Here is a 24,290-nt window from a genome sequence, read left to right as displayed (position 1 = left end):
TTTAGCACTACGCACTGAAGTGTCATTTACTCTTGCTGCTTTAGCACTACGCACTGAAGTGTAATTTACTCTTGCTGCTTTAGCACTACGCACTGAAGTGTAATTTACTCTGGCTGCTTTAGCACTACGCACTGAAGTGTCATTTACTCTGGCTGCTTTAGCACTACGCACTGAAGTGTAATTTACTCTGGCTGCTTTAGCACTACGCACTGAAGTGTAATTTACTCTGGCTGCTTTAGCACTACGCACTGAAGTGTCATTTTGTGCGTGGAGCCTCAGAGCGTCCACACTCACGGCTTTCCCTCCCTTCTCCTCTCTGTGCGCGCATGCTAACGCTAACACCACGAGCAGACGCACCAGCAGCAGGTGCAGCATGTCTACCCAGCGCAGGTCCAGTACGTAGAGGAGAACAGCGGCGTCTACACCAATGGAGCCATGTGAGTGTGCCCAGGCCTTTCCTCTCCTCTCCTCTGCTTTCGGCTGTGCTCTTAGACATTTACTCATACGTACAGTAAGCCTACTCTGAAAATTCTCCCATTTAGCATTCTTTTATAATTTATTACAAATGTTTTAATTACCAATGATATTATCAGCATAAGCTATTTGAGTGAAAAGTTGAATGTGTGAACAATTTACACTAATTTCAGAATTTCTTAGTATTTGGTATGTCCCCCAGCTGCAATGAAAAACCCAAGATTTCATTTATAGAAATTTTTGTCAGTAGAAAATACCAAATTTGAGATTTCCAGACATACATTTTCCAGAAAACAGCTGGTTCTCTTTTAATTTAATTGTTTTTGAAAGCATCATTGCTTTATCTTAGATTTTTTATTTTACATGTTCCTCAGACTTTTGTACAACCTACAGGTGTTATCGCATTTATACAATTCAGTAGCTGCTATGAGAGGAACTATCCCCCTGCTCAGTGCTAAGTTTAAATAAATAGCTCACACAGCCAGTATTTAAATCTCTGCTTTGGGACACCCATCAGTAAGATTGAGTTCTGTGAAACATTCTCAGGTAGAAAGAATTAATTGGTCATCAATGCCTTTGCAACAAGCTGGTCTTCCCGGAATCGAATGAATGTCGCTTTCAAAATGAAAATCTACTTGGAAACACCTTGGTGTTTGACCTCGGTGCCTGTTTTGCACGTGCATAATACGTACAGTAGTACGTACAGTAATACGTACAGTAATGCGTACAGTAGTACGTACAGTAATGTGTACAGTAGTATGTACAGTAGTACAGTAATATGTACAGTAACACGTACAGTAGTACAGTAATATGTACAGTAGTACAGCGCAAGGTAGCAGCAAACCCCAGAGTACACTGCAGCACGCAGGACGTGGAGTTGGAGCGCTGCCACAGGGTGTACTCTTTAAAGGAAAACGGCAACATTTTGGGAAATATACACTTTTCCTCTGACTTACCCAGACCTAGACGAGATGTTCATTTTCATGTTTGTGCATCACTGACTCTGTGTCCATGCATCACTGGCTCAGTGTCCATGCTTCACTGGCTGTGTGTCCATGCATCACTGGCTGTGTGTCCATGCTTCACTGGCTGTGTGTCCATGCTTCACTGGCTGTGTGTCCATGCATCACTGGCTCAGTGTCCATGCATCACTGGCTCAGTGTCCATGCATCACTGGCTCTGAGTCCATGCTTCACTGGCTCAGTGTCCATGCATCACTGACTGTGTGTCCATGCTTCACTGGCTCTGAGTCCATGCTTCACTGGCTCTGAGTCCATGCTTCACTGGCTCAGTGTCCATGCTTCACTGGCTCAGTGTCCATGCTTCACTGGCTCAGTGTCCATGCTTCACTGGCTGTGTGTCCATGCATCACTGGCTGTGTGTCCATGCTTCACTGGCTGAGTGTCCATGCTTCACTGGCTCTGTGTCCATGCATCACTGGCTCTGTGTCCATGCATCACTGGCTCAGTGTCCATGCATCACTGGCTGTGTGTCCATGCATCACTGGCTCAGTGTCCATGCATCACTGGCTTTGTGTCCATGCTTCACTGGCTGTGTGTCCATGCTTCACTGGCTGTGTGTCCATGCATCACTGGCTCAGTGTCCATGCATCACTGGCTCTGAGTCCATGCTTCACTGGCTCTGAGTCCATGCATCACTGGCTCAGTGTCCATGCATCACTGGCTGTGTGTCCATGTTAGCATAACATGTAGCTTAGCATAAAGACTTGAAGCCTGTAGGAGTCAGTAGTCTACCTCCTTCAAAGTGAAGAAATACACCTGACAGCAACTTTGAAGCTTTTGAAGTCTTATTGTTTTCTGAGAAGTTAGATGGTCGGAACAGTAACATGCACAAAACAGGCACGGCCAGTGAACGCACAAAAATGAAAATTAAATCATCTCGTCTAAGTCTGGGTAAATCAGGGAAAAAAAGGTATATTTCCCAAAATGTTGGCGTTTTCCTTTAAGGTGGCAGGAAATGAGGCGTGTGAATAAGCCGTGAGGCGTGTGAATAGCCGTGCCCTCCCCTCCCCAGCCGGACGTACTCGTACTCAGAGCCTCAGCTCTACAGCCAGAACAGCGGAGGCGCGTACTTCGACACGCAGGGCCCGTCGCAGGTGACCGCGGTGGTGACGTCCCACGGCATGGCGGCCGGCGGGGACGGGGGCCTGACCATGGAGCTCACGGGCGGACAGATCATCAGCAGCTCTGGGACCTACATCGTGGGGGCGGCCTCCATGGACAACTCCTCCCCCCACCCCGCCGTCCAGCCCACCAGAGCCTCGCCTGCCACTGTGAGTCACTGGCCCAGCCCAGGGCAGCCCAATAACATGCACACAGCCACTGTGAGTCACTGGCCCAGCCCAGGGCAGCCCAATAACATGCACACAGCCACTGTGAGTCACTGGCCCAGCCCAGGGCAGCCCAATAACATGCACACAGCCACTGTGAGTCACTGGCCCAGCCCAGGGCAGCCCAATAACATGCACACAGCCACTGTGAGTCGCTGGCCCAGCCCAGGGCAGCCCAATAACATGCACACAGCCACTGTGAGTCACTGGCCCAGCCCAGGGCAGCCCAATAACATGCACACAGCCACTGTGAGTCACTGGCCCAGCCCAGGGCTGCCCAATAACATGCACACAGCCACTGTGAGTCACTGGCCCAGCCCAGGGCAGCCCAATAACATGCACACAGCCACTGTGAGTGACTGGCCCAGCCCAGGGCAGCCCAATAACATGCACACAGCTGCTGGGCCCTCACTTACTGTAATCAACTCAAAGTCACTTTGGATAAAAGCTAAATCCAGTCAGGTCCCAGTCATGTACCTTAGCCACGAGGCTAGAGACTGGCCATCTAGTGTTTATTCATCAGGGATTATCAACTCTGGCCCTCAAATCCAGCCCTGGTTTTCTTTTCTCCAAGGTAATTAGTGCTACTGATTGTACACCTGATTCCCAGGTAAAGGGAGGGTGGAAAACCAGCAGTCCTCAGCCCTCACGGACCTTGAGTTTCTGATCCCTGTTATACATATGACAATGCATATCAAAACCCCAGCATGCAATCCTGCTGTAGTCTTCATTACACGCCTTCTGAAAAAGCAGTCTTCTCTTCAAAGTGCTTACCTATCATTTAACTTTTTTGTTGGTTTGACTGGTTTATCTGTAACAACGGAATGAACCTTGTGTTCTGCACTAAGCAGTCCGTAGATTAAAAATGTTGAAACTTAAATGTTATACTAATATGTGCCTATATGTATCCGTATGTATGTCCTGGACAGTCTTATTCAAGGCAAGCTGATTTTTAATTATTTATCCATTTCTCCTGCTCGACATTTACCAAAGCAAGTTGAGTTAAGCATCTTGCTCAAGATAGCAACAGCAGTGGCTACCTTGGGAATAAAACCGCCAACCTTTCCAGCGCAGATTTAGCGCCCATACCTCATGCTCTGGTTATATGTTGTATACTGCTGGCTGCAATCTGTGAGATATTGTTAACATGGCCAGCTTATCAACTGAACATTTTAGCTGTAGATGAAAGCATTTTTTAAAATTTGCTGAAAGTAGATGCAAGGATTGAGTTGAATGAATGGATGAATTTGTTGGACGACACCCTGTGGAAACCGGGTCCATGCTTCCCTCTGGTGGCTGAAGGTGGTAGTACAACAGGCACATTCTTCAGCTTGCTCTATTACCCTTAAAGCATTTATTTTCCTAAAATCTTTTTGTTCAGGAAATTAATATATAGTACTGTGCAAAAGTCTTAGGCGGGTGTAAAAACTACATAAAGATGCTTTCAAAAATAATGAAATGCACAATTAGTAAATATTGAAAAATATACTATAAAGAGCAGTCCATAGTTAAAAACTAAATCAAATCATTATTTCTTGACTACCGTTCACCTTTAAACTGCATCAGTTTTCTTAGGTACACTGTCCTGTAGATTTCTGTACAGGTGGTAGGTTGTTCCAAACATATTGGAGAACTTGCCACAGTTCTTCTGCAGACTTTGTAACCACACACAGCCTCATTTTTGTATCTGTGGTCTACTACTTAGTATGTAACTTTATTAAACTAAATTAAAAAATGTATCTGTAAAATTAGATTTTTGGGAATCAGGGGGGCTGGAGCCTATCCCAGCATACATTGGGCGAAAGGCAGGAATACACCCTGGACAGGTCGCCAGTCCATCGCAGGGCACACACACCATTCACTCACACACTCATACCTACGGGCAATTTAGACTCTCCAATCAGCCTATCCTGCATGTCTTTGGACTGTGGGAGGAAACCGGACTACCCGGAGGAAACCCACGCAGACACGGGGAGAACATGCAAACTCCACACAGAGAGGCCCCGGCCGATGGGGATTCGAACCCAGGACCTCCTTGCTGTGAGACAGCAGTGCTACCTATATATGTCATTTCCCGCAATATTTGAGGAAATTGATTGTGTTATTATGCTTGTCACTGTCATTGTTTCAAAAAGAGGGAAGTATGACAACATTTTTCTTGTTGAGTTTCACAATTATGACATTTCAGTCCATTTCATATGAGTCTATTCATTGTCTCTCTTTTTACCAAGATTTGCATATGAATTAAGATGAATAATAGCCAAGTCAAAGATAATGAATAAACACAGCAGGGCCCTTCTGAAAAGGAGACTCTTTTGTTGGCTATCTGTGATTTGTGTGCGGGGAAAATCTTGCTTCTTCCGAGATGCTTACGATGATCTTGTTTTCCCGCCTCTTTGTTTCTGTGCATTGGGGTGGCTGGCCTTTGCTGCTTCCCGTATTTTCTTTTTATTTTGTGTTTATTTTGTGTTTGCTGTGTGGTCTCTCAGATTGAAATGGCGATTGAGACACTCCAAAAGTCTGAAGGCTTATCCACCCAACGGAGTTCGCTGCTCAACAGCCATGTAAGTCAGTGTGACTGAGCACCGTGCTGTGTGCCTCTGCACTGCGCACCTGTCTCTCTACCGTCTCTCTGTGTTCCTCCTTCCCTCATTCTCTCCTACTTCCACTTGTTTTTCCCCTTTTCTCACTATTTCTCTCCCCTCTCACTTCTCCTGTCTGTTCATCCCTGTTATCCTTTGGCTGTTCATTTCCCTCTCTGTCTCGCCTTCTCACCCCGCCCCCTCTTCCTCCCTCCATCTCTCTTTCCCCCCTCTTTCTCTTCCTGTCTTACACTTGTTTCTGCCTTGCCCCCTCATCTTTCTCTCCTTCCCTCTTTCTCTCCTTCTCTGCTGGATGGGATGCTTCAGCCACGGTTTATTTTGTTAATTTGTGGTTTGATCGGTTCCTGCGCCTTGCTTGGCCCTGTCTGCTCTTATTTTCATTTAACCCCTCAGCTTGAGTTCTGCTTATTATTTTAATGAAAGAACCAAAGCCTCCTAATTACGCCATTCTTACCGTTCAACAGAGGTGCACTTTTTCCACCGTGCCTTTGAAAATTTGAAAATATGAAAATGACTAAGTAACGAAGCCAGGAGATAAGCTGTCTAATTCGGTTCGGGAAAATTCTTTTTCATAACAGTTAAAAAGAAAATAAATGAGTCAAATCTTTTAAGCTGCTGGAAGCTTTTCAAATTAAAGTGAAAAATGTTCGCGGTGAGGTTTTTTAAGTAATGAATAGAATGAAGAAATGTGAAAAGCCAGTGTAAACGCATTGTCTGTTTAGAAGTTGAAAATCGTGCGATTTTCCGAAGGTGTAGCTTTAGGTCATAGTACTTTTACATGCATTTGACCTACTTTAACAAAGTTAAACGGGAACTGGGCGTGATTGGGTTTCTGCAGATGATACAAGCAATGATCAGATCAATGGTCCGGGCACGAGCGATCGATTAGATTAACGCGCCAAACATCTGTCGTGTCTCGTAGCGCAGGTTTCGCCGCTTTAACGCAAAGCCGTTTCCAGAAGTATAAAGTATCCTCCGCTCTCCGCCAACAAGCGTCGTGTCTTCAGTTTAGATCCCACGCTCTTTCTTCAGCTGTACTGGATATTCAGCCAACAAAACTCATCGTTTCTCAGCCTCGGTTGTATCTGGCCCTCAGATGACGTTACTTTTTTTTGTTTTTGTGGGAAGTGCATTGTGGGTGACTGACGCGGGCGGTCGTTCTCCCACAGCTGCAGTGGCTGCTGGATAACTACGAGACGGCGGAGGGGGTGAGCCTCCCGCGGTCGACGCTGTACAACCACTACCTGCGTCACTGTCAGGAGCAGCGGCTGGACCCGGTCAACGCCGCCTCCTTCGGCAAGCTCATCCGCTCCATCTTCATGGGGCTGCGCACCCGGCGCCTTGGCACCCGGTGAGTCCGTCCCACCCCTTCCCCTTCTCTCTCCTGGTGGGACGTTAGGGCTGCGCGATATAGCTATCGCGGTACATCGATTTCTTGTTTTGTTTTGTTGTTGTTTTGTTTTTTAGCGCAATAAGAACTATTTCTGTCAGTTGGCGGTACGTTTCGTTCCTTCTTTTCGCCTTTAGTCATACCTGATACGGTAACGCATCTCCAAACTTCAGTGAATTGCTTCCGAGGGAGAAAAAACATCACTTCTATTAAATGTTGGTTAACTTACCTATTAGATTTGCTCTTTTCTTGTAGTCATGTTTTTATCTACCACATCATATCAACGTTGAAAAGATAAGAGTGACATTTTTGTCCCCCAGAAGCATTTCACTTTGGCTCAGAAAATTGTGTGCTACTGCATCAGGTACGATTAACTTAAAAATGACTGAAAGAACCACCGACATACATCTCTTCCCTATACCCGGCCAATGACATCGTGGCATTAAACGGTTGTGTGTCTTGTCCTACGCTAAGTGACCTGCCATCGGATTGTTGTGAGCTGCTTGTAAAACCGTTTTTAAATGGCTCATGGGCACTGAAATCTGCGCACTGTCTTCACCTGTATGTGCACTGTCTTCACCTGTATATGGGTCTTGACTTCTGGACAGTTCTGCTCATCACCCGCCCTTTCCTCGCATCACTGCCTGCACCTCCCTGCACCTCCCTGCACCTCCCAAACCTGCGTCCTGACGGCTGCCAACTGCCCTGTTCACACATCTCTTTTTTCCTCCCCCCCCTCTCCTTCTCCCTCTCTCTCTCCCTCTCCCTCCCTCTCTCTCTCCCTCTCCTTCCTTCTCTGTCTCACTCTCTCTCCCTCCCTCTCTCCCTCTCTTTTTCAGAGGGAACTCAAAGTACCACTACTACGGGATCCGTGTGAAGCCGGACTCTCCTCTGAACCGCCTGCAGGAGGACATGCAGTACATGGCTCTGAGACAGCAACCCGTGCAGCAGAAACAGAGGTGTGCTGCTCACACACACTCACACTCTCGCACACACACACACACACACACTACACACACACTACACACACACTCACACACACACACACACACACATACTCACACACTACACACACACACACACACACACTCACACACACACACACACTCACACACACACACACACACACACACACACACACACACACACACACACACACACACTCACACACACACACACACACACATACTCACACACTACACACACACACACACACACACTCACACACACACACACACTCACACACACACACACACACACATACTCACACACTACACACACACACACACACACACTCACACACACACACACACTCACACACACACACACACACACACACTCACACTCTCGCACACACACACACACACTACACACACACTACACACACACTCACACACACACACACACATACTCACACACCACACACACACACACACACACACACACACATACTCACACACTACACACACACACACACTCACACACACACACACTCACACACACACTCACACACACACACACACACACACACACTCACACACTACACACACTATACTCACACACACTCACACACACTCACACACACTCACACACACACACACACACACACTCACACACACACACACACACACACTCACACACTACACAAACTACTCACACACTCACACTGCACACACACTACACACACACACACACACACACTCTCACACACACTCACACACACACACACACACACACACACACACACTCACACACTACACAAACTACTCACACACACACTCACACTGCACACACACACACACACTCACACACTCACACACACTCACACACACACACACACTCACACACTACACAAACTACTCACACACACACTCACACTGCACACACACACACACACACACACACACACTCTCACACACACACTCACACACACACACTCACACACGCACACACTCACACACACACACACACTCACACACACACTCACACACACACACACACACACTCACACACACACACTCACACACTACACAAACTACTCACACACACACACACACTCACACACACACACGGACACACTCACACACACACACACACACACACTCACACACACACTCACGCACACACACTCACACTCACTCACGCACACACACACACACACACACACACACACACACACACGCTCACTCACACACGCACTCACGCACACACACACACGCACGTACACACACACGCACTCACACACGCACACACACACACCCACGCACACACACTCACACACGCACACATACACACACTCACACACCCACGCAAACGCACACACACACACACGCACACATACACACATGCACACACACACACACATACGCGCACGCACACACATAAACACACACGCACACACAGGCACAGATACACACACATACACACACATACAAACATACATGCACGGGTAGCAGCCAAAAAGGCATCATCTTAGAAACTGTCCCTTGTGAAACATCAGCAATTTGAGCTGTCTTTATCTCTGAAGCTCCTGTCAAACGTGTCCAGACAGTCACCTCTCTTTCAAAGGGGTCATCTCCCAGCCTGCCAGCTGTACTTCTAGGTAATGAGGCTTCTCTTGCATGTTGTACGTGCCCCTGAACGTGCTGATATGCTAATTGCTTAATTTACTCAGGAACCACACACACACTCACACACACACACACACACACACACACACATCCTGTCAGAGCGTTACCATGCTCCCAGTTTAGGAGCATTTGGTCATGAAAATTGACGTGTGCTTACTAGCAAAATATTTTAGGCGCACATCTACTAATTGGGATGCATTAGCATATGTTTTTTAGAACACGTGTTCCTTTGAAAAAATACTTGCCTGTGTCTATCCGTGTGTTTCACCGTTTTTCCCACTACCAATACATCATACACACCTGCATTCATACACACTCACACACACACACACACACACACACACCTGCATTCATACACAGAAACACACACACACACACGCACACACCTGCATTCATACACAGAAACACACACACACACACACACACACACACACCTGCATTCATACACAGAAACACACACACACACACACCTGCATTCATACACAGAAACACACACACACACACACGCACACACCTGCATTCATACACAGAAACACACACACACACACACGCACACACCTGCATTCATACACAGAAACACACACACACACACACGCACACACCTGCATTCATACACAGAAACACACACACACACCTGCATTCATACACAGAAACACACACACACACACACCTGCATTCATACACAGAAACACACACACGCACACACCTGCATTCATACACAGAAACACACACACACACACACACACACACCTGCATTCATACACAGAAACACACACACACACACATACCTGCATTCATACACAGAAACACACACACACCTGCATTCATACACAGAAACACACACACACACACACACACCTGCATTCATACACAGAAACATACACACAGAAGGACACGTTCATATATGGCTTTAACATTATGTTGCATTTTATTTTAAGGAGAGATACTCCAGTGAAGTGTGTTAACTACAGTAGCTATTGAGCTGTTTTATGTACATTATGGAGTACCAGGGTTATTACAGGCTCTGTAAACAGGTGTTGTGATGGGAAGTGGCTCTTCACAGGCTTGTTTTTGAAGAGGAGTTAATGGCCGCTTTATTAAAATTGCCGCTTCGCATTAACAATATGCTTCATAAATTCCAAGATGGATATTTTTATTAAAATAATATTGACTGTCTGTTCTTTGCTTGGAGGAAATGCTCTGTTGACCGCTGTTACAAGGCTAACGTCCTTATAGTACGTACATCACATGAGTACTTTGACTTCTAATACCTGCGCCATGCTTGCTCATGTTGCTTCACAGAGTAAATGTGGATGCTTCTCTACAGAACGGCAGTGCACTACACTGTAACAGACAGCAGCCTGTCCTACAGGAAGAGAGTGCACAGTGTAACCAGGGGTTTTCCTAGAGAAACTAAATGGGGAAAAATTCAGATGGGGGAAATTTGGACTTTACCCACAAGTCAAAACAATATGCTGGCACCAACCAGCTTGTCAGGAGCATTTGGGGGTTAGGCGTCTCGTTGAGGGACACTTGGAGTGCACTCTATCACACCCAGGGTGGGATCGCTCCTGCCCCCCTCCCCCAGGTTGAAGCCGGTGCACAAGGTGGACGGCGCAGGAGCCGACAGCCTCTCCGGGAGCAGCCAGCACACAGCCAGCGCTGCGGAGCAGACCGTCATCGCGCAGAGCCAGCACCATCAGCAGTTCCTGGGTGAGCAGGGGGCACTGGGCCGAAGGGGGGCATCGGGGCTAGCGGGGGGGCATCAGGGCTAGCAGGGCGTAACTGGGGCTAGTAGGAAGGACTGGGGAACTGGAGTGCCTGTTACTGGCCACATTAGAGGCTGTGTTCAGGGGCCCTGGGATGCACTTTGACTGTGGCTCCTCACTCAGATGCCTCCCGGACACTTCCGGACTTCGCAGAGCTGGACCTGGGTGACACGGATATGGAGCTCATCACCCCAGAGGATGTCAAAACGCTTCAGGTGCTCTACAGAGAGCACTGCGAGGTCAGGGGTCACCGCATCCTCCCATTCTCTTACTGTAACGCTGCCAGTTAGTCCAGTGCTGTCACAACTGCTGTTCCCCTTCCCCTCATTTACTAAGCCTTAGTGCTGGCACAGGTTTGTATGTTTGTCTGCACAGTGATTATATCTCTGCACACTGTGCTCAGGCCATCCTGGACGTGCTGGTGAACCTGCAGTTCAGCCTCATAGAGAAGCTGTGGCAGACATTTTGGCGTTATTCTCCCTCCACCTCCGTAGAGGGCGCCACCATCACCGAGAACAGGCAAGAAGGCTCACTTTGAGAAACTCTTAGACAACTGGCCCATGTAGAAAATGAACCTGAATAGTTGCCCCCGGGGGACACTGACCCCCTGTGCTGTCCCCCTGCAGTGGGTTGAGCGAGATCGAGGGGCGCCTGCCCCGCCCCAGGCTGCTGACGCTGTGCAGGAACGAGGCCGTGCTGAAGTGGATGAGTGCCTGCGATCACGTGATGTACCAGGCCCTGGTGGAGGTCCTGATTCCGGATGTGCTCAGACCCATTCCTAGTGAGGACACGCCTCTTCTGTCCCTCAGAGAGTCCATCTGGAGGGGAGGGGTCGCTCATTAGAGACACCATCATTTGCTCTTCATTCTGAACCAATTTCCATATTCTCAAAGAAAACGGCAGGGATGCGTGCTGTATAAGCAATGCATGTTATATAAGTGATGCTTCGTAATGTTTTGGTGCTACAGAACAGTGCTGTTTTTGGATTTACTGACTGACAATTACTGGGAACAATTACTTGGTTGCATCATGGGTGCACATAATTGAGCAAGTATCTATTAAACAAACTGATAAATACAGAATGTCGCACTGTCAGCCATAAAATAACATTTCTCCATTGTATGCCATCACCTTACCTGTAATCAACCAAGCACAGTACTTGTCTCCAAATATGCAGGTAGTACGATTCTTATGTTATTCAAACCATGACTTATGTCATTCAAATCTTGACTTATGTTATTATACACCTTCTCTCTTTCCATCCCAGGTGCCTTGACTCAAGCCATCCGCAACTTTGCCAAAAGCCTGGAGGGCTGGCTAAACAGTGCCATGGGCGCCATCCCCCAGAAGATGGTCCAGACCAAGGTGAGAGGGGTGGACCAGGAAACTGGTTGAATCTGGTTTGGGATTGGCGGTTGGGCTTTCAACCGACCCAGACGCACTGCGTCATGTTTCAAATCAAGGCCCTCAAAATAAGTCAATCTAGTAGTTTAGTCTTATAACTCTTTGAATTATTTGAATTACTTTTTTGCTAAATATGACAACTATTGCTTGTGAGGTATGTTTTCACTACTTTCAAGATTTGCCAACAAGCTAATATTTTGTATCTGATTTTAAGTCGAAGTCTTAAGACTAAAACACTTCTTTTTCCAGTGTGGCCACTCCAGGTGAAAATAAGAGATGTGTTGTTGCTGCGTGCGATGAGCTGCCGGCTCTGTCACTCCTGCAGGTTGCTGCTGTTAGTGCCTTTGCGCAGACCCTGCGCAGATACACGTCCCTGAACCACCTGGCGCAGGCAGCCCGCGCCGTGCTGCAGAACACCTCCCAGATCAACCAGATGCTCAGTGACCTCAACCGCGTTGACTTCGCAAACGTGCAGGTCCGTCTCTCCCCCGTGCCCTTGTCTGTTCGTGCATCCACACATCAGGCTGTTTAGCGAACGTGCAGGTCCGTCTCTCCCCCGTGCCCTTGTCTGTTCGTGCATCCACACATCAGGCTGTTTAGCGAACGTGCAGGTCCGTCTCTCCCCCGTGCCCTTGTCTGTTCGTGCATCCACACATCAGGCTGTTTAGCGAACGTGCAGGTCCGTCTCTCCCCCGTGCCCTTGTCTGTTCGTGCATCCACACATCAGGCTGTTTAGCATGTGTATCAAGGGAGCATAGACGTCTTCTGTGAAAAATTAAGGTTGGTTGGGTCTACCCAGCCTTGTGTCATGCCGTTGACTTCATTTTGATTGACTCCTTCTGTCCAGCCAAACAGCTACAGCAGGGGTGCACAACAACGGCCGATCCATTTAAGTATTTTGTGCCAACTTCTGGTGTTAATGATCTAATTGACTCAATCACATCTTATCTGACATGAGCACCGGCTACAGCTGCAAGTGTGTCCTGATGATTTCACTGTGCTCAAGTACAGGCTTGAACCAGAGTCATTTATAGAGCTGTCAGCAAATTAACAACAAGGCGATTGGTTGGAACAAAAAGCAGTACGAGACGGGCCCTGGAGGACCAGAGCGATGCACCCCTGGTGTACAGTGTGTTTCTCGGGAACATAAATGTGGTAAAATAATGAAGGTAGCGGTGAGTACTGTAGTGTTCAGGCAGCGGACTGCACGGGTCGGTACACCCACACCGCCTGAGGGGTTGCGGTGTGTGCATGCCTTTTGCAGGAGCAGGCCTCGTGGGTGTGCCAGTGCGAGGAAGGCGTGGTCCAGCGTCTGGAGCAGGACTTCAAGGCCACTCTGCAGCAGCAGAGCTCCCTGGAGCAGTGGGCCGCCTGGCTGGACAACGTGGTCAGCCAGGTGCTGAAGCCCTGCGAGGGCAGGCCCAGCCTCCCCAAGGCCGCTCGCCAGTTCCTGCTGAAGTGGTCCTTCTACAGGTCAGCTCCCGACCCTCAGCCCCCCCTCCGCGCTTCTCCCCGTAGAACTGGGCCTCACTTAGCGCCTCTTGCCCCCGGCAGCTCCATGGTGATCCGGGACCTCACCCTGCGCAGCGCGGCGAGCTTCGGGTCCTTCCACCTGATCCGCCTGCTGTACGACGAGTACATGTTCTACCTGGTGGAGCACCGCGTCGCCCAGGCAACCGGCGAGACGCCCATCGCCATCATGGGGGAGGTGAGAGGAGCGCTATTTACGCTCAGTTTCAATCCCGCCACGCTCAGATCAAACAGGTTTTTGGTTACTAGCTGTTAGCAGTAGCAATTATTATAGTGGTGTTTATGTAAGTCTTTTCACAAGTCCAGAGCACCATGCACAGTGTATCTCAAGAAATGGAAGCGCGTTGTAAAACATTAAGCAAAACAAGCAGGGCGTGACAACAGAAGCCAAGCTTGTACCGGTCACATTGCGCAACAGCGCCCCCTTTGGTCAATCAGGTGCTTGCCGTCCACTTGTGCCAGCTGAACATCATCCGTGCTCCTCCAGTGCAGTTCTGCTGCGGACTGCAGAGTGGAAATAAGCAGTGGCTTGCAGCATGAAGGGGAGTGATTGTTTCTCAATGAAAATGGATCATTGCATTATTCCAACATTGAAAGTAAAGAACAACCAAATACAGACAGAAGAGGTATTTTATTTCCATGCTAGGTTTTGAATTTATATTTAAGAGCACCGATAGATTATGAATCAAGGGCCGATTTGGGAAGGGAGACCCAAAGATTAGGGCCATCACTTCTGATGGCTTTAATGCTAAATGGGCAAGCGATGAGCATCAGAGGGCTTCCATTACATGCAAGTATATTAGGGAGCCTTCAGACAGGAAGGAGCCAGACCATTTAGCACCTTGTCAGTTAGGAGCGATAATTGAAGCTTGTGGAGGTGTTTAAGAGCAGGACAGATGTGAGTGCATGGCTCGCAGTGGGTTAGGACCAAGGCCACATAAAGCCACAACAATGCATCACAGTAATGGGAGCAACCGCCGTGCCAAAGCTACAGCAGCGGGCAGGCCAAGAGCTGGCAGGCCAAGAGCGGGCAGGCCAAGAGCTGGCAGGCCAAGAGCGGGCAGGCCAAGAGCTGGCAGGCCAAGAGCGGGCAGGCCAAGAGCGGGCAGGCCAAGAGCTGGCAGGCCAAGAGCGGGCCTTTGAGTTCAGAACAACACTAAATGAACAATGGAGACAGAAACAGAAAACAAACCTAAAGAATCCTGGGCTAACAGACCTTAAGAAATCATTCAGAACTTTGTAGCTGTAAGTGTTACATTACATTACATTATAGGCATTTGGCAGACGCTCTTATTCAAAGTGATGCACAACAAAGTGCATACCCATAACCAGGGACAAGTGTGCTGAAAGACCCTAGAGAGAAGTACAGTTTAAATTGCTAAGAATACAGCAAGGACTTGGGCATTGTAGTAAGAAATCTCTTCACAGCTATGGTACAAGATATTTTTACTTTTGACTGAAGCAGTTTAAATGGCATGACAGACAACATTTGTCTCTCAGTTTGTAGTTTATTAACATGCTTTAATGGAAAGGGAAGGTTGGACATTGACTAGAGGCATCAAAGATCAGTTGCGCTGGGACAAAGTTTCTTTACAGAACAAGATTTGCAGTCAACAGAGTTTTTTGAACAGTGACCAGGTCTGCTTTATTTGTTCAGCAAATAAATAAAGATAACAAATAATTTAACTTGCACAATGAAGACTTAGAGCAAGGCAGTCATGCAATGCAGAGCTGCAAGGCCAGTCAATTGTACTGACACAATTGACAAGAACAGATATTAAGCAGCCATGTCTTACTGTATGCCATACTGTATCAGGGATATGGTCAAATAGACTATTTGCGGGCCTTGTAGAAACCATATTATTGTAGAAACCATATTGTTTCTACAATTCATTCTGATTCTCAACAGAAGCTACTCAGCTATTCAGCCTGAGCCAGAATAATTGCAGTGTAGAAGGACAGCGGCCAGAAGATATATGTTTGTACTTTATAGCGCCATTGAAATACTGGCAGTTGATTCAGTGTGAAAAAGAACCTTGACATGACCACTGTTGTTGTTGTTAACATTTGAGAAGGGAAAAATAATTATGCAGAAAGCTGTAAATTAGAAAATATTTCAAGGTTTCAGAACGAGCCCTGTTGCTGGATGCTTTTAACAGGCCGTTCAGGGCAACGGGCAGCTGAAGTACATTGGGAGGAGCAGGAAGAGACAAGTCTCGGTTTAATGGCAGGGAATCGATCAGCGTTGCTACATGGAAGCTCTCTGAAATGACAGATTAATTGTAGGTGGAGCAGCTTACTGTCCACTAAAGTATTATTTACCGCATCAGAAACATTGACTGTTTTAAGAGCACTAAAGACAATCTGTTCAGCACTTAACACAGGCATTGGGACAGAAACACCACATTTACTGCTCAGAGAGGCCCAGAAAAAGGCCACTATCGCAGGATATGTCTACAACAGAGGAACAAATAAGGTCTCATATATTAAGTTTGTATCAAGTATGGTGAGTTTGGAGCATTGCTTTGTATATGAACAATAGGAATGCAGTGTATATTCTCTCACATGTTGCATGCGTGTGCAGTAGGCATTTATGCTACCAGAAATGGTAAAGTCTTGTGTATTTTTATATAGTTCTGTGATAGGCATTCTCGTGTGCAGTAGAAATGAGTCCAATGTCATTTTTTCCACAGTTTGATGACCTCAACACCATGTCACCTACTAACATTGACAAAGGTGAGATGCACAGACTGCTTTTCACAGGCACGTATGTATGGTCTTCTCTATGGTTTTATCTTCTAAAACACCGGTGTCAAACTCCAGTCCTGGGGGGCCGCAGTGCCTGTCGGTTTTCAGGGTGTTCCTCGGCACCAGTTGTTTGTCTAAGTCGCTGTGTCGCCTAAAGAATCCACACGCCTTGTTCTCGAGGCCTCAATTGCCAGCTGGTTGAGAGGAAACCTGAAGAACCCTGCAGACACTGTGGCCCCTCGGGAATCTAGTTTGAGCCCCTGTGCTAAAAGGCAGGCTGACTGACTGGCGTCCGCGCTGTACGTCCCGCAGACGAGGTGAGCGAGATGGAGAGTGAGGCAGAGGACGAGGTGGAGGACTGCGGAGAGCCCCTGGCCAAGCGCGAGAAGGTGGAGGTGATCCAGGTGCTGCAGGTGGGGGCGCTGGACGGGGGGGGCGGCACGGTGGTGGGGGTGGTGCAGCCGGGCGTGCTCAGCCCGCTCCCCCAGGCAGCCAGCGGGCACACGGAGCACATCCTCACCCCCACCATCCGCCACTGCAGCTCCACCGGGAGCACCTACACCTCTGTCTGAGCCCCACCATCCGCCACTGCAGCTCCACCGGGAGCACCTACACCTCTGTCTGAGCCCCGCCCGCCGTGCCTCACCCCCCCAACCCCCACTGCAGCTCCACCGGGAGCACCTACACCTCTGTCTGAGCCCCGCCCACCGTGCCTCACCCCCCCAACCCCCACTGCAGCGCCTGCACCAGCGCCCGCACCCTGTCCCCCGCACCCTGTCCCCCCAACCCTGTCACCCCCCCACCCTGTCACCCCCACCCCCACCCTGCACCCCCACACCCTGTCACCCCCACACCCCCACACCCACACCCTGTCACCCCCACACGCCCACACCCTGTCCCCCCCACCCTGTCACCCCCAGCCCCCGGCCCTGTCACCCCCCCACCCTGTCACCCCCACCCCCACACCCACCCTGCACCCCCACACCCACACCCCCGCCCTGTCACCCCCACACCCACACCCTGTCACCCCCACACCCCCGCCCTGTCACCCCCACACCCCCACCCCCACACCCTGTCACCCCCACACCCACACCCTGTCACCCCCACACCCTGTCACCCCCCCACCCCCACACCTTGTCACCCCCACACCCCCGCCCTGTCACCCCCGCCCTGTTGCCCCCGCCCCGGTGCCCCCGCCCTGTTGCCCCCGCCCCGGTGCCCCCGCCCGGTGACCCCGCCCTGTCGCCCCCACCTGCCGTGCCTCACCCCCGTCCGCAGCAAGCCAACGTTTCATCCGAAGAGAAACCAAAACCCCCCAAAACGCAAGGTGTGCACAAGTTTGATCGCAAGAGTGCATCGGCAGGAGGTGGCGAGAGGGGGCTGATGGGAAGTTTGTTTTTGGTACGTGGGTCCTGTTGTAGCTTTGGCTTTGCTTGTGGGAGGGGGGAGGAGGTGGGGAGGATTACCGTTGACCCGAGTGAAGCTGGATCAGGAAGAAGAATACAAACTGTCTCCGTGACGTCCCTCGTTTCAGCGAATCGGCTAATGTGCAACCAACCCAACAGAGCCTCTGCAGACCGGTTGCTAACGTGTCCCAGAGTGTGTTCAGAGCAACAATTGTCATGGAAACTGAGTTGCTTCGTGTTCCATAGGTTATAGGTTAGATTAGCGAACAGGCAACGATACGTTTTTAACTCTTAAAGCATCATAGTTTTATTCGATATTTTTACCTCAGATTAGTTAGGGAAATTATGGCGTTTAGCATCATTTTAACGGTTTGACGATAGGACTACTGGGCAACTTTAGAATGTAGTGAGACAAGTTGGAACATTGGTGACCTCCTGACCCCTTGCCCGAGTATGTGTCACCATGCTGACCAGTCAGCTGTCGTAGCTTTCTCTGAGTGAAAAAAAAAAAAAAAAAAAAAAAAATAATAAAATTGTGCTTGTTGAGCCAGGTGTCCCTGAATAGCTGCAAAAAGGCATCGTGCTATTGGATCTTTACTTTCCTCTGTACTATACATGAAAGCATGTTGTGTTCTCATTGGTTGATTTCATGTAAGGAGTCAGGTTTGTTTCGTTCTGATTGGACCAAAAAACACACAAGTAGAAGCAGGTAGGAGGCGCCCTGCCGTGCCCTCGTGGGGCCCTGTCTCCTGTGGGGCTGCGGTGACGCAGAGTGAATGTCAGGGATTTATGTACCTCAGCGTCTTCATAGTGCCTTAACACAGCTGCACACTTTCATTTCACATCCTTTCCACAACTTTTCACCTTACTCTGCACCCCCCACCCCTTCAGTCCCCACTCCCACCCCAAACCTGCTTCCTGTTGAGTCCCCACTCCCACCCCAAACCTGCTTCCTGTTGAGTCCCCACTCCCACCCCAAACCTGCTTCCTGTTGAGTCCCCACTCCCACCCCAAACCTGCTTCCTGTTGAGTCCCCACTCCCACCCCAAACCTGCTTCCTGTTGAGTCCCCACTCCCACCCCAAACCTGCTTCCTGTTGAGTCCCCACTCTCACCCCAAACCTGCTTCCTGACAATATTACTGCAAAAGGAGAAACACTTTTTGCAATGAACCCTGACCCCCCAGGTCTTTGGCACAGTATCAGTGTCAGTTTTCCCTGTTATAGAATCCCCGCCTCCCCACCAAGGTCAAGTTTCTCCCTTTTTACGCCACGCGTGCTGTTTGATGCTGATGGTGAGCGCCTTTCAGGGGCGGGTGCCCCGCCCCCTATCCCAGCGTCATGGTTCAGGGGCGGGTGCCCCGCCCCCTATCCCAGCGTCATGGTTCAGGGGCGGGTGCCCCGCCCCCTATCCCAGCGTCATGGTTCAGGGGCGGGTGCCCCACCCCCTATCCCAGCGTCATGGTTCAGGGGCGGGTGCCCCGCCCCCTATCCCAGCGTCATGGTTCAGGGGCGGGTGCCCCGCCCCCTATCCCAGCGTCATGGTTCAGGGGCGGGTGCCCCGCCCCCTATCCCAGCATCATGGTTCAGGGGCGGGTGCCCCGCCCCCTATCCCAGCGTCATGGTTCAGGGGCGGGTGCCCCGCCCCCTATCCCAGCGTCATGGTTCAGGGGCGGGTGCCCCGCCCCCTATCCCAGCGTCATGGTTCAGGGGCGGGTGCCCCGCCCCCTATCCCAGCGTCATGGTTCAGGGGCGGGTGCCCCACCCCCTATCCCAGCGTCATGGTTCAGGGGCGGGTGCCCCGCCCCCTATCCCAGCGTCATGGTTCAGGGGCGGGTGCCCCGCCCCCTATCCCAGCGTCATGGTTCTGGGGCGGGTGCCCCGCCCCCTATCCCAGCGTCATGGTTCAGGGGCGGGTGCCCCGCCCCCTATCCCAGCGTCATGGTTCAGGGGCGGGTGCCCCGCCCCCTATCCCAGCGTCATGGTTCAGGGGCGGGTGCCCCACCCCCTATCCCAGCGTCATGGTTCAGGGGCGGGTGCCCCGCCCCCTATCCCAGCGTCATGGTTCAGGGGCGGGTCTGTGCATCTGCTGCCCCGCCCCCTATCCCAGCGTCATGGTTCAGGGGCGGGTCTGTGCATCTGCTGCCCCGCCCCCTATCACAGCGTCATGGTCGCCCAAACCCACGTTTCTCCCTCTCCCTTCTCAAATCATTCTCTCATTTCCATCAGCTATTCTGTAAACTTCAGTCCTCATTCTTGTTTCTACATACTGTATATGTATATAGTGGACCAAAAGTTGATATTTTCAATTATACAGTACATTTGCTATTATTCTGTACTTTATAAATATATCTATATTTTTTTGGTTTGATTGTTTCTTCTCGAAGTGTTTTTTTTATTTTTTATTATTTATTTTTGCTTGCTCTGATTGGTCACCCTGTGGCGTATCTTGAATAGCTCTGCTGTGATTGGTTGATTGACTGTGACAAATGGGAGGGGCTGTAGGTGCTACGATCAGGGGGGCTGTTGTGGTTCGCCAAGGAACACACAGCCCCGCCCAAGGGCCGTCGTTCTGCCACCTCGGTAGGTACCCTGCCCGGCATTGCAAAGGATTATGGGAATTATGTACCAAAATAGCATGTCACTTAGAGCAGTCTTTCTGGCACAGTTTTAAAAGCACCGGCCCTGCTGAAAACCATTGTAAAGTTTTTTAAAACTTTGAGGAAAATGAGGAAAAAGTATATGGTGTGGCTAAAATACGGTGGAGGACTGGCAGGTTGGTTGTGCTGTGTACTGTGTGTGAGCATTAGATCTTTGCAGCTCTCCTACCAGCAAACCCCACTAAACAGGAGACAAACTTCACGCTTTACCTGTTACCAGTCCTTCTTACTTAGTGAAGAATGCAGCAAAGGAATGCAATGAAATTTGAAAAGAAATGGCAGCTTATGTTGTTCCTTTAAGTACTACTTGATTAATTCTTTACTAAATGTTTTAACCGTCGGCTCTCAAAAACCGTTTGTAGTATTTTAAAACGTAATTTATTTATATTTATGGCATATTTAATCTGTGGGATTTTAGATGCACTTCTTGAGTTCAGACATCAATTTAAAGCATGCGTCTTTATTTTTACACTGTCATAGCATTTCTTGTGAAATAATGTTCTCACTTGTGACGGGCTGGGGAATGGTGTCTGAAAGTACATTTGCTTGACAGGCCTCTTGCAGTTGCCAGGGTCCCGTGTGGAAAAGTTATAACCACTTGTATGCATACCCTCTTTTGCCAGGAGTCCAGATAGTTCACAGAAATTGTTTCATTTGCTCTTAATTCTTTCTTGATTTTGTGCATTACAGTTAATAAAAAGTGCTGTTTTGGTTTTGCATGCTTTTTTTGTGCTGCTAGAATTTTGATGGTTTTTGTCTCAATTTGATCATTTTCCTCGTCACTGGAAAATGTGCCAGCTAGGAAGTCATTCCATGATCAGTGATCTCACTTTAAAAAAAGCGAAAAACCCTGCCTCATTTGTACACTGAATACACTGCCTAACACTGTTTTTAATTTGTTCTTGTACATAACATTTCACAAATGTCCTTACTAAAAAATAAAATTCTTTTTTTTTTTTCACAATTAGAAATGAAAAATGTTGATTTTCGGCCTTACTGTTATTTAAAGGCCAATGACTGTTCCAGCGCTAAAAAATCTGAAATTATGCAGGCCAGTTAGAAAATCTCTGCCTTCCTTAACACAGAGGAGAAAACTAATTAAGACCTTCAGGACAGAATCGTTCCCACTAACATATCAAATCCTAGACCACTGGGAAGACTGGCTAACAGGAGGCAGAGGAAGATTTTGTCAAATATTCTTTTCTCTTTTTTTTCCAGTGTTGTTTGATGGTACCCTCCTCACCAAAACGCCCATGTCTCAGTGCTCTCTCACACAGGTAGTTTCACTGCCAAGAGATTCCAGTGCCTTTGACTTAACCGTGAACTCAAAGACAGGCCTTCAAGTCCAGGATTAGGGTGGAGTGTGCGTCAGACCTGGGTCAAATACGTCATTGTTTTGGATTCAAATACTGTTCTACGCTTTGCCGAGCTTGTCTGGTGTATTGGAACCAACATGCTGGTTGGTGCCTTGCATGGCAGCTAATCGGCGTTGGTGTGTGAATGTGTGTATGAATGGGTGGATGAGAAGAATCAATTGTACAGCGCTTTGGATAAAGGCGCTATATAAATGCCAACCATTTACCATTTCCATAATACTCAAACTGCAACCCCTGCCTTCTGGTCCTCTTTGTTGCCTCAGTTGCGCCAGACAAGATCAATCGAACAGCGAAAAGTATTTGAATCCAAAACAATTACGCATTTCACCCAGGTATGGTGTGCGCCACTTGGTCTCTCCTGTACTCTCACCATGCATACAAGCCCTGGCATCAGAGAGACACCAAAAACCCCACGCCCATAGAGGGGGGTCAAGCAGAGAGGCAGACTCAACCGTGCCTTCGATCACCTCTCCATAAGGGACTGTTTACCGATCTCCTTACTGTAGCACAGCCAATGAATTGGACAGGTGTGCGAGAACCATGCAAAGCACAAGACGCAGGTGCACAAGACAAGATGTACGCATATACTTAAGGTTTAGCTGCGTTATCTCCGAGCTCTTCAGAAGCCTTGTGTAATACTACTGGCATTGTCACACCGAAGGGGGCGGTCTGTGCTAGTGACATCACCCCTTATGTACGTGGAGGGGAGGCAGAAACTCCTCCAGCTCCTTACCGGAAGATTCTCTGCTTCGCCCATTCCGTACAGCCTGGACTAACGGATTAGTTTATTATTTAACCCCAGTGTGCAGAGAAGATGTTGTAGCATTTACAATATTTTATACGGTCACATGTGGTAACTTTAAGTTGTGACAGTAAGAACACTGCTATCGCTGTCATTCAAATTCTCATACCATTTTATTTTGCTGAGTGCAGTGTATTTGTTTTGTTGTGCTCTTATGTTTTTGATATACATATATATATATAGATATATGAAGTGCCATTTGACCGTCCTCTTAATGAGTTGTGGCCTGCTGTAGCACGTTCTGATGCAAGCACAGAGTTTCTGGAGCTCCGGGGAGACTTTGGCAGGGTCCGCCCCGGAGACATAGTCTGTGGTGTACATATATACCAAGATGAAAATTGGAAGTTAAGTGGTAATTTATTTTACTCTCATTTCTCTTTTTTTATTTCCTTTATTCTTTCGGATGAAATGTTTTGATGTTTATTTAAATTTGTTGGAAGGTACATTGTGATTACTCTTTTTTTGTATGATGTATTGTATTTTGTAAATGTAAATATATATATCATGATGTGATTTTTTTTTTTCTTTCAATTTGTGTGTTTCAAGTAACATTTTATGACATATCTTCTAAAATTGGCAAAAACAGCTAACATATTAGTGTGAGGATGATTTGTATTGTGTATTTTACAAAAATTAAAGCAAAATAACTGGGGAACTTTTATATTTATAAATATATATTAACTTTTAGTGTGTCAATATGAAAAAAGAAGAGATCAAAGACACATGTAGTTTGTTTTTCTGAATATTTCAGACTCAGAGCTCAGGCTAGCTTACTAGTGTTGTTTTCTTAAAATGTGTGGCTTGTCTTTCAAAATGAATAAACTTTTCCTGTTGAAATTTCTCATGACATGAGGTTCATTATCCTTCTTATAGATGTATATACAGTGCAGAGCAGTCCCTTAGTATTTGGACAGTGGCACATCTTTTGTTATTTCTGCTCTGTAGTCCGGCAAACAAACAGCTGAAATAAAACAATCACTATCCTGTTAAAAGTGCAAACTTTCTTAAATGTGGGGCTTTTCCATCCATACTGGGTGAACAGCGTAAGAGTTACAGCCCTTTTCAGACCTTTCATTCCCCCAATTCTAGGGGACCAAAACTAATTGGAAAAATTAACCATTTTGTTGCAAATGCTTTGTAATGAATGACT

General features: G+C 48.2%; 1 protein-coding gene across 1 annotated transcript in view; it reads left to right on the top strand.

The window, feature by feature from the left end:
* rfx3 (regulatory factor X, 3 (influences HLA class II expression)) overlaps window positions 1-17,470 on the top strand; it is a 31,171-nt gene extending 13,701 nt beyond the window's left edge. The window contains exons 3-18 of the mRNA XM_061260840.1: window positions 352-437; window positions 2,509-2,767; window positions 5,314-5,388; window positions 6,597-6,778; window positions 7,657-7,776; window positions 9,345-9,419; window positions 11,036-11,160; window positions 11,340-11,455; window positions 11,620-11,735; window positions 11,843-11,997; window positions 12,484-12,581; window positions 12,946-13,095; window positions 13,885-14,093; window positions 14,175-14,328; window positions 16,844-16,886; window positions 17,211-17,470. Coding sequence (XP_061116824.1) covers window positions 352-437; window positions 2,509-2,767; window positions 5,314-5,388; window positions 6,597-6,778; window positions 7,657-7,776; window positions 9,345-9,419; window positions 11,036-11,160; window positions 11,340-11,455; window positions 11,620-11,735; window positions 11,843-11,997; window positions 12,484-12,581; window positions 12,946-13,095; window positions 13,885-14,093; window positions 14,175-14,328; window positions 16,844-16,886; window positions 17,211-17,470 — 2,223 coding nt within the window. The remainder of the gene's footprint in view (window positions 1-351; window positions 438-2,508; window positions 2,768-5,313; window positions 5,389-6,596; window positions 6,779-7,656; window positions 7,777-9,344; window positions 9,420-11,035; window positions 11,161-11,339; window positions 11,456-11,619; window positions 11,736-11,842; window positions 11,998-12,483; window positions 12,582-12,945; window positions 13,096-13,884; window positions 14,094-14,174; window positions 14,329-16,843; window positions 16,887-17,210) is intronic.
* Window positions 17,471-24,290: the final 6,820 nt, after the last annotated feature.

This window comes from Conger conger, chromosome 11, assembly GCF_963514075.1.
Source record: "Conger conger chromosome 11, fConCon1.1, whole genome shotgun sequence".
Classification (NCBI taxonomy): domain Eukaryota; kingdom Metazoa; phylum Chordata; class Actinopteri; order Anguilliformes; family Congridae; genus Conger; species Conger conger.
This window is presented reverse-complemented; position numbering and strand designations above follow the sequence as displayed.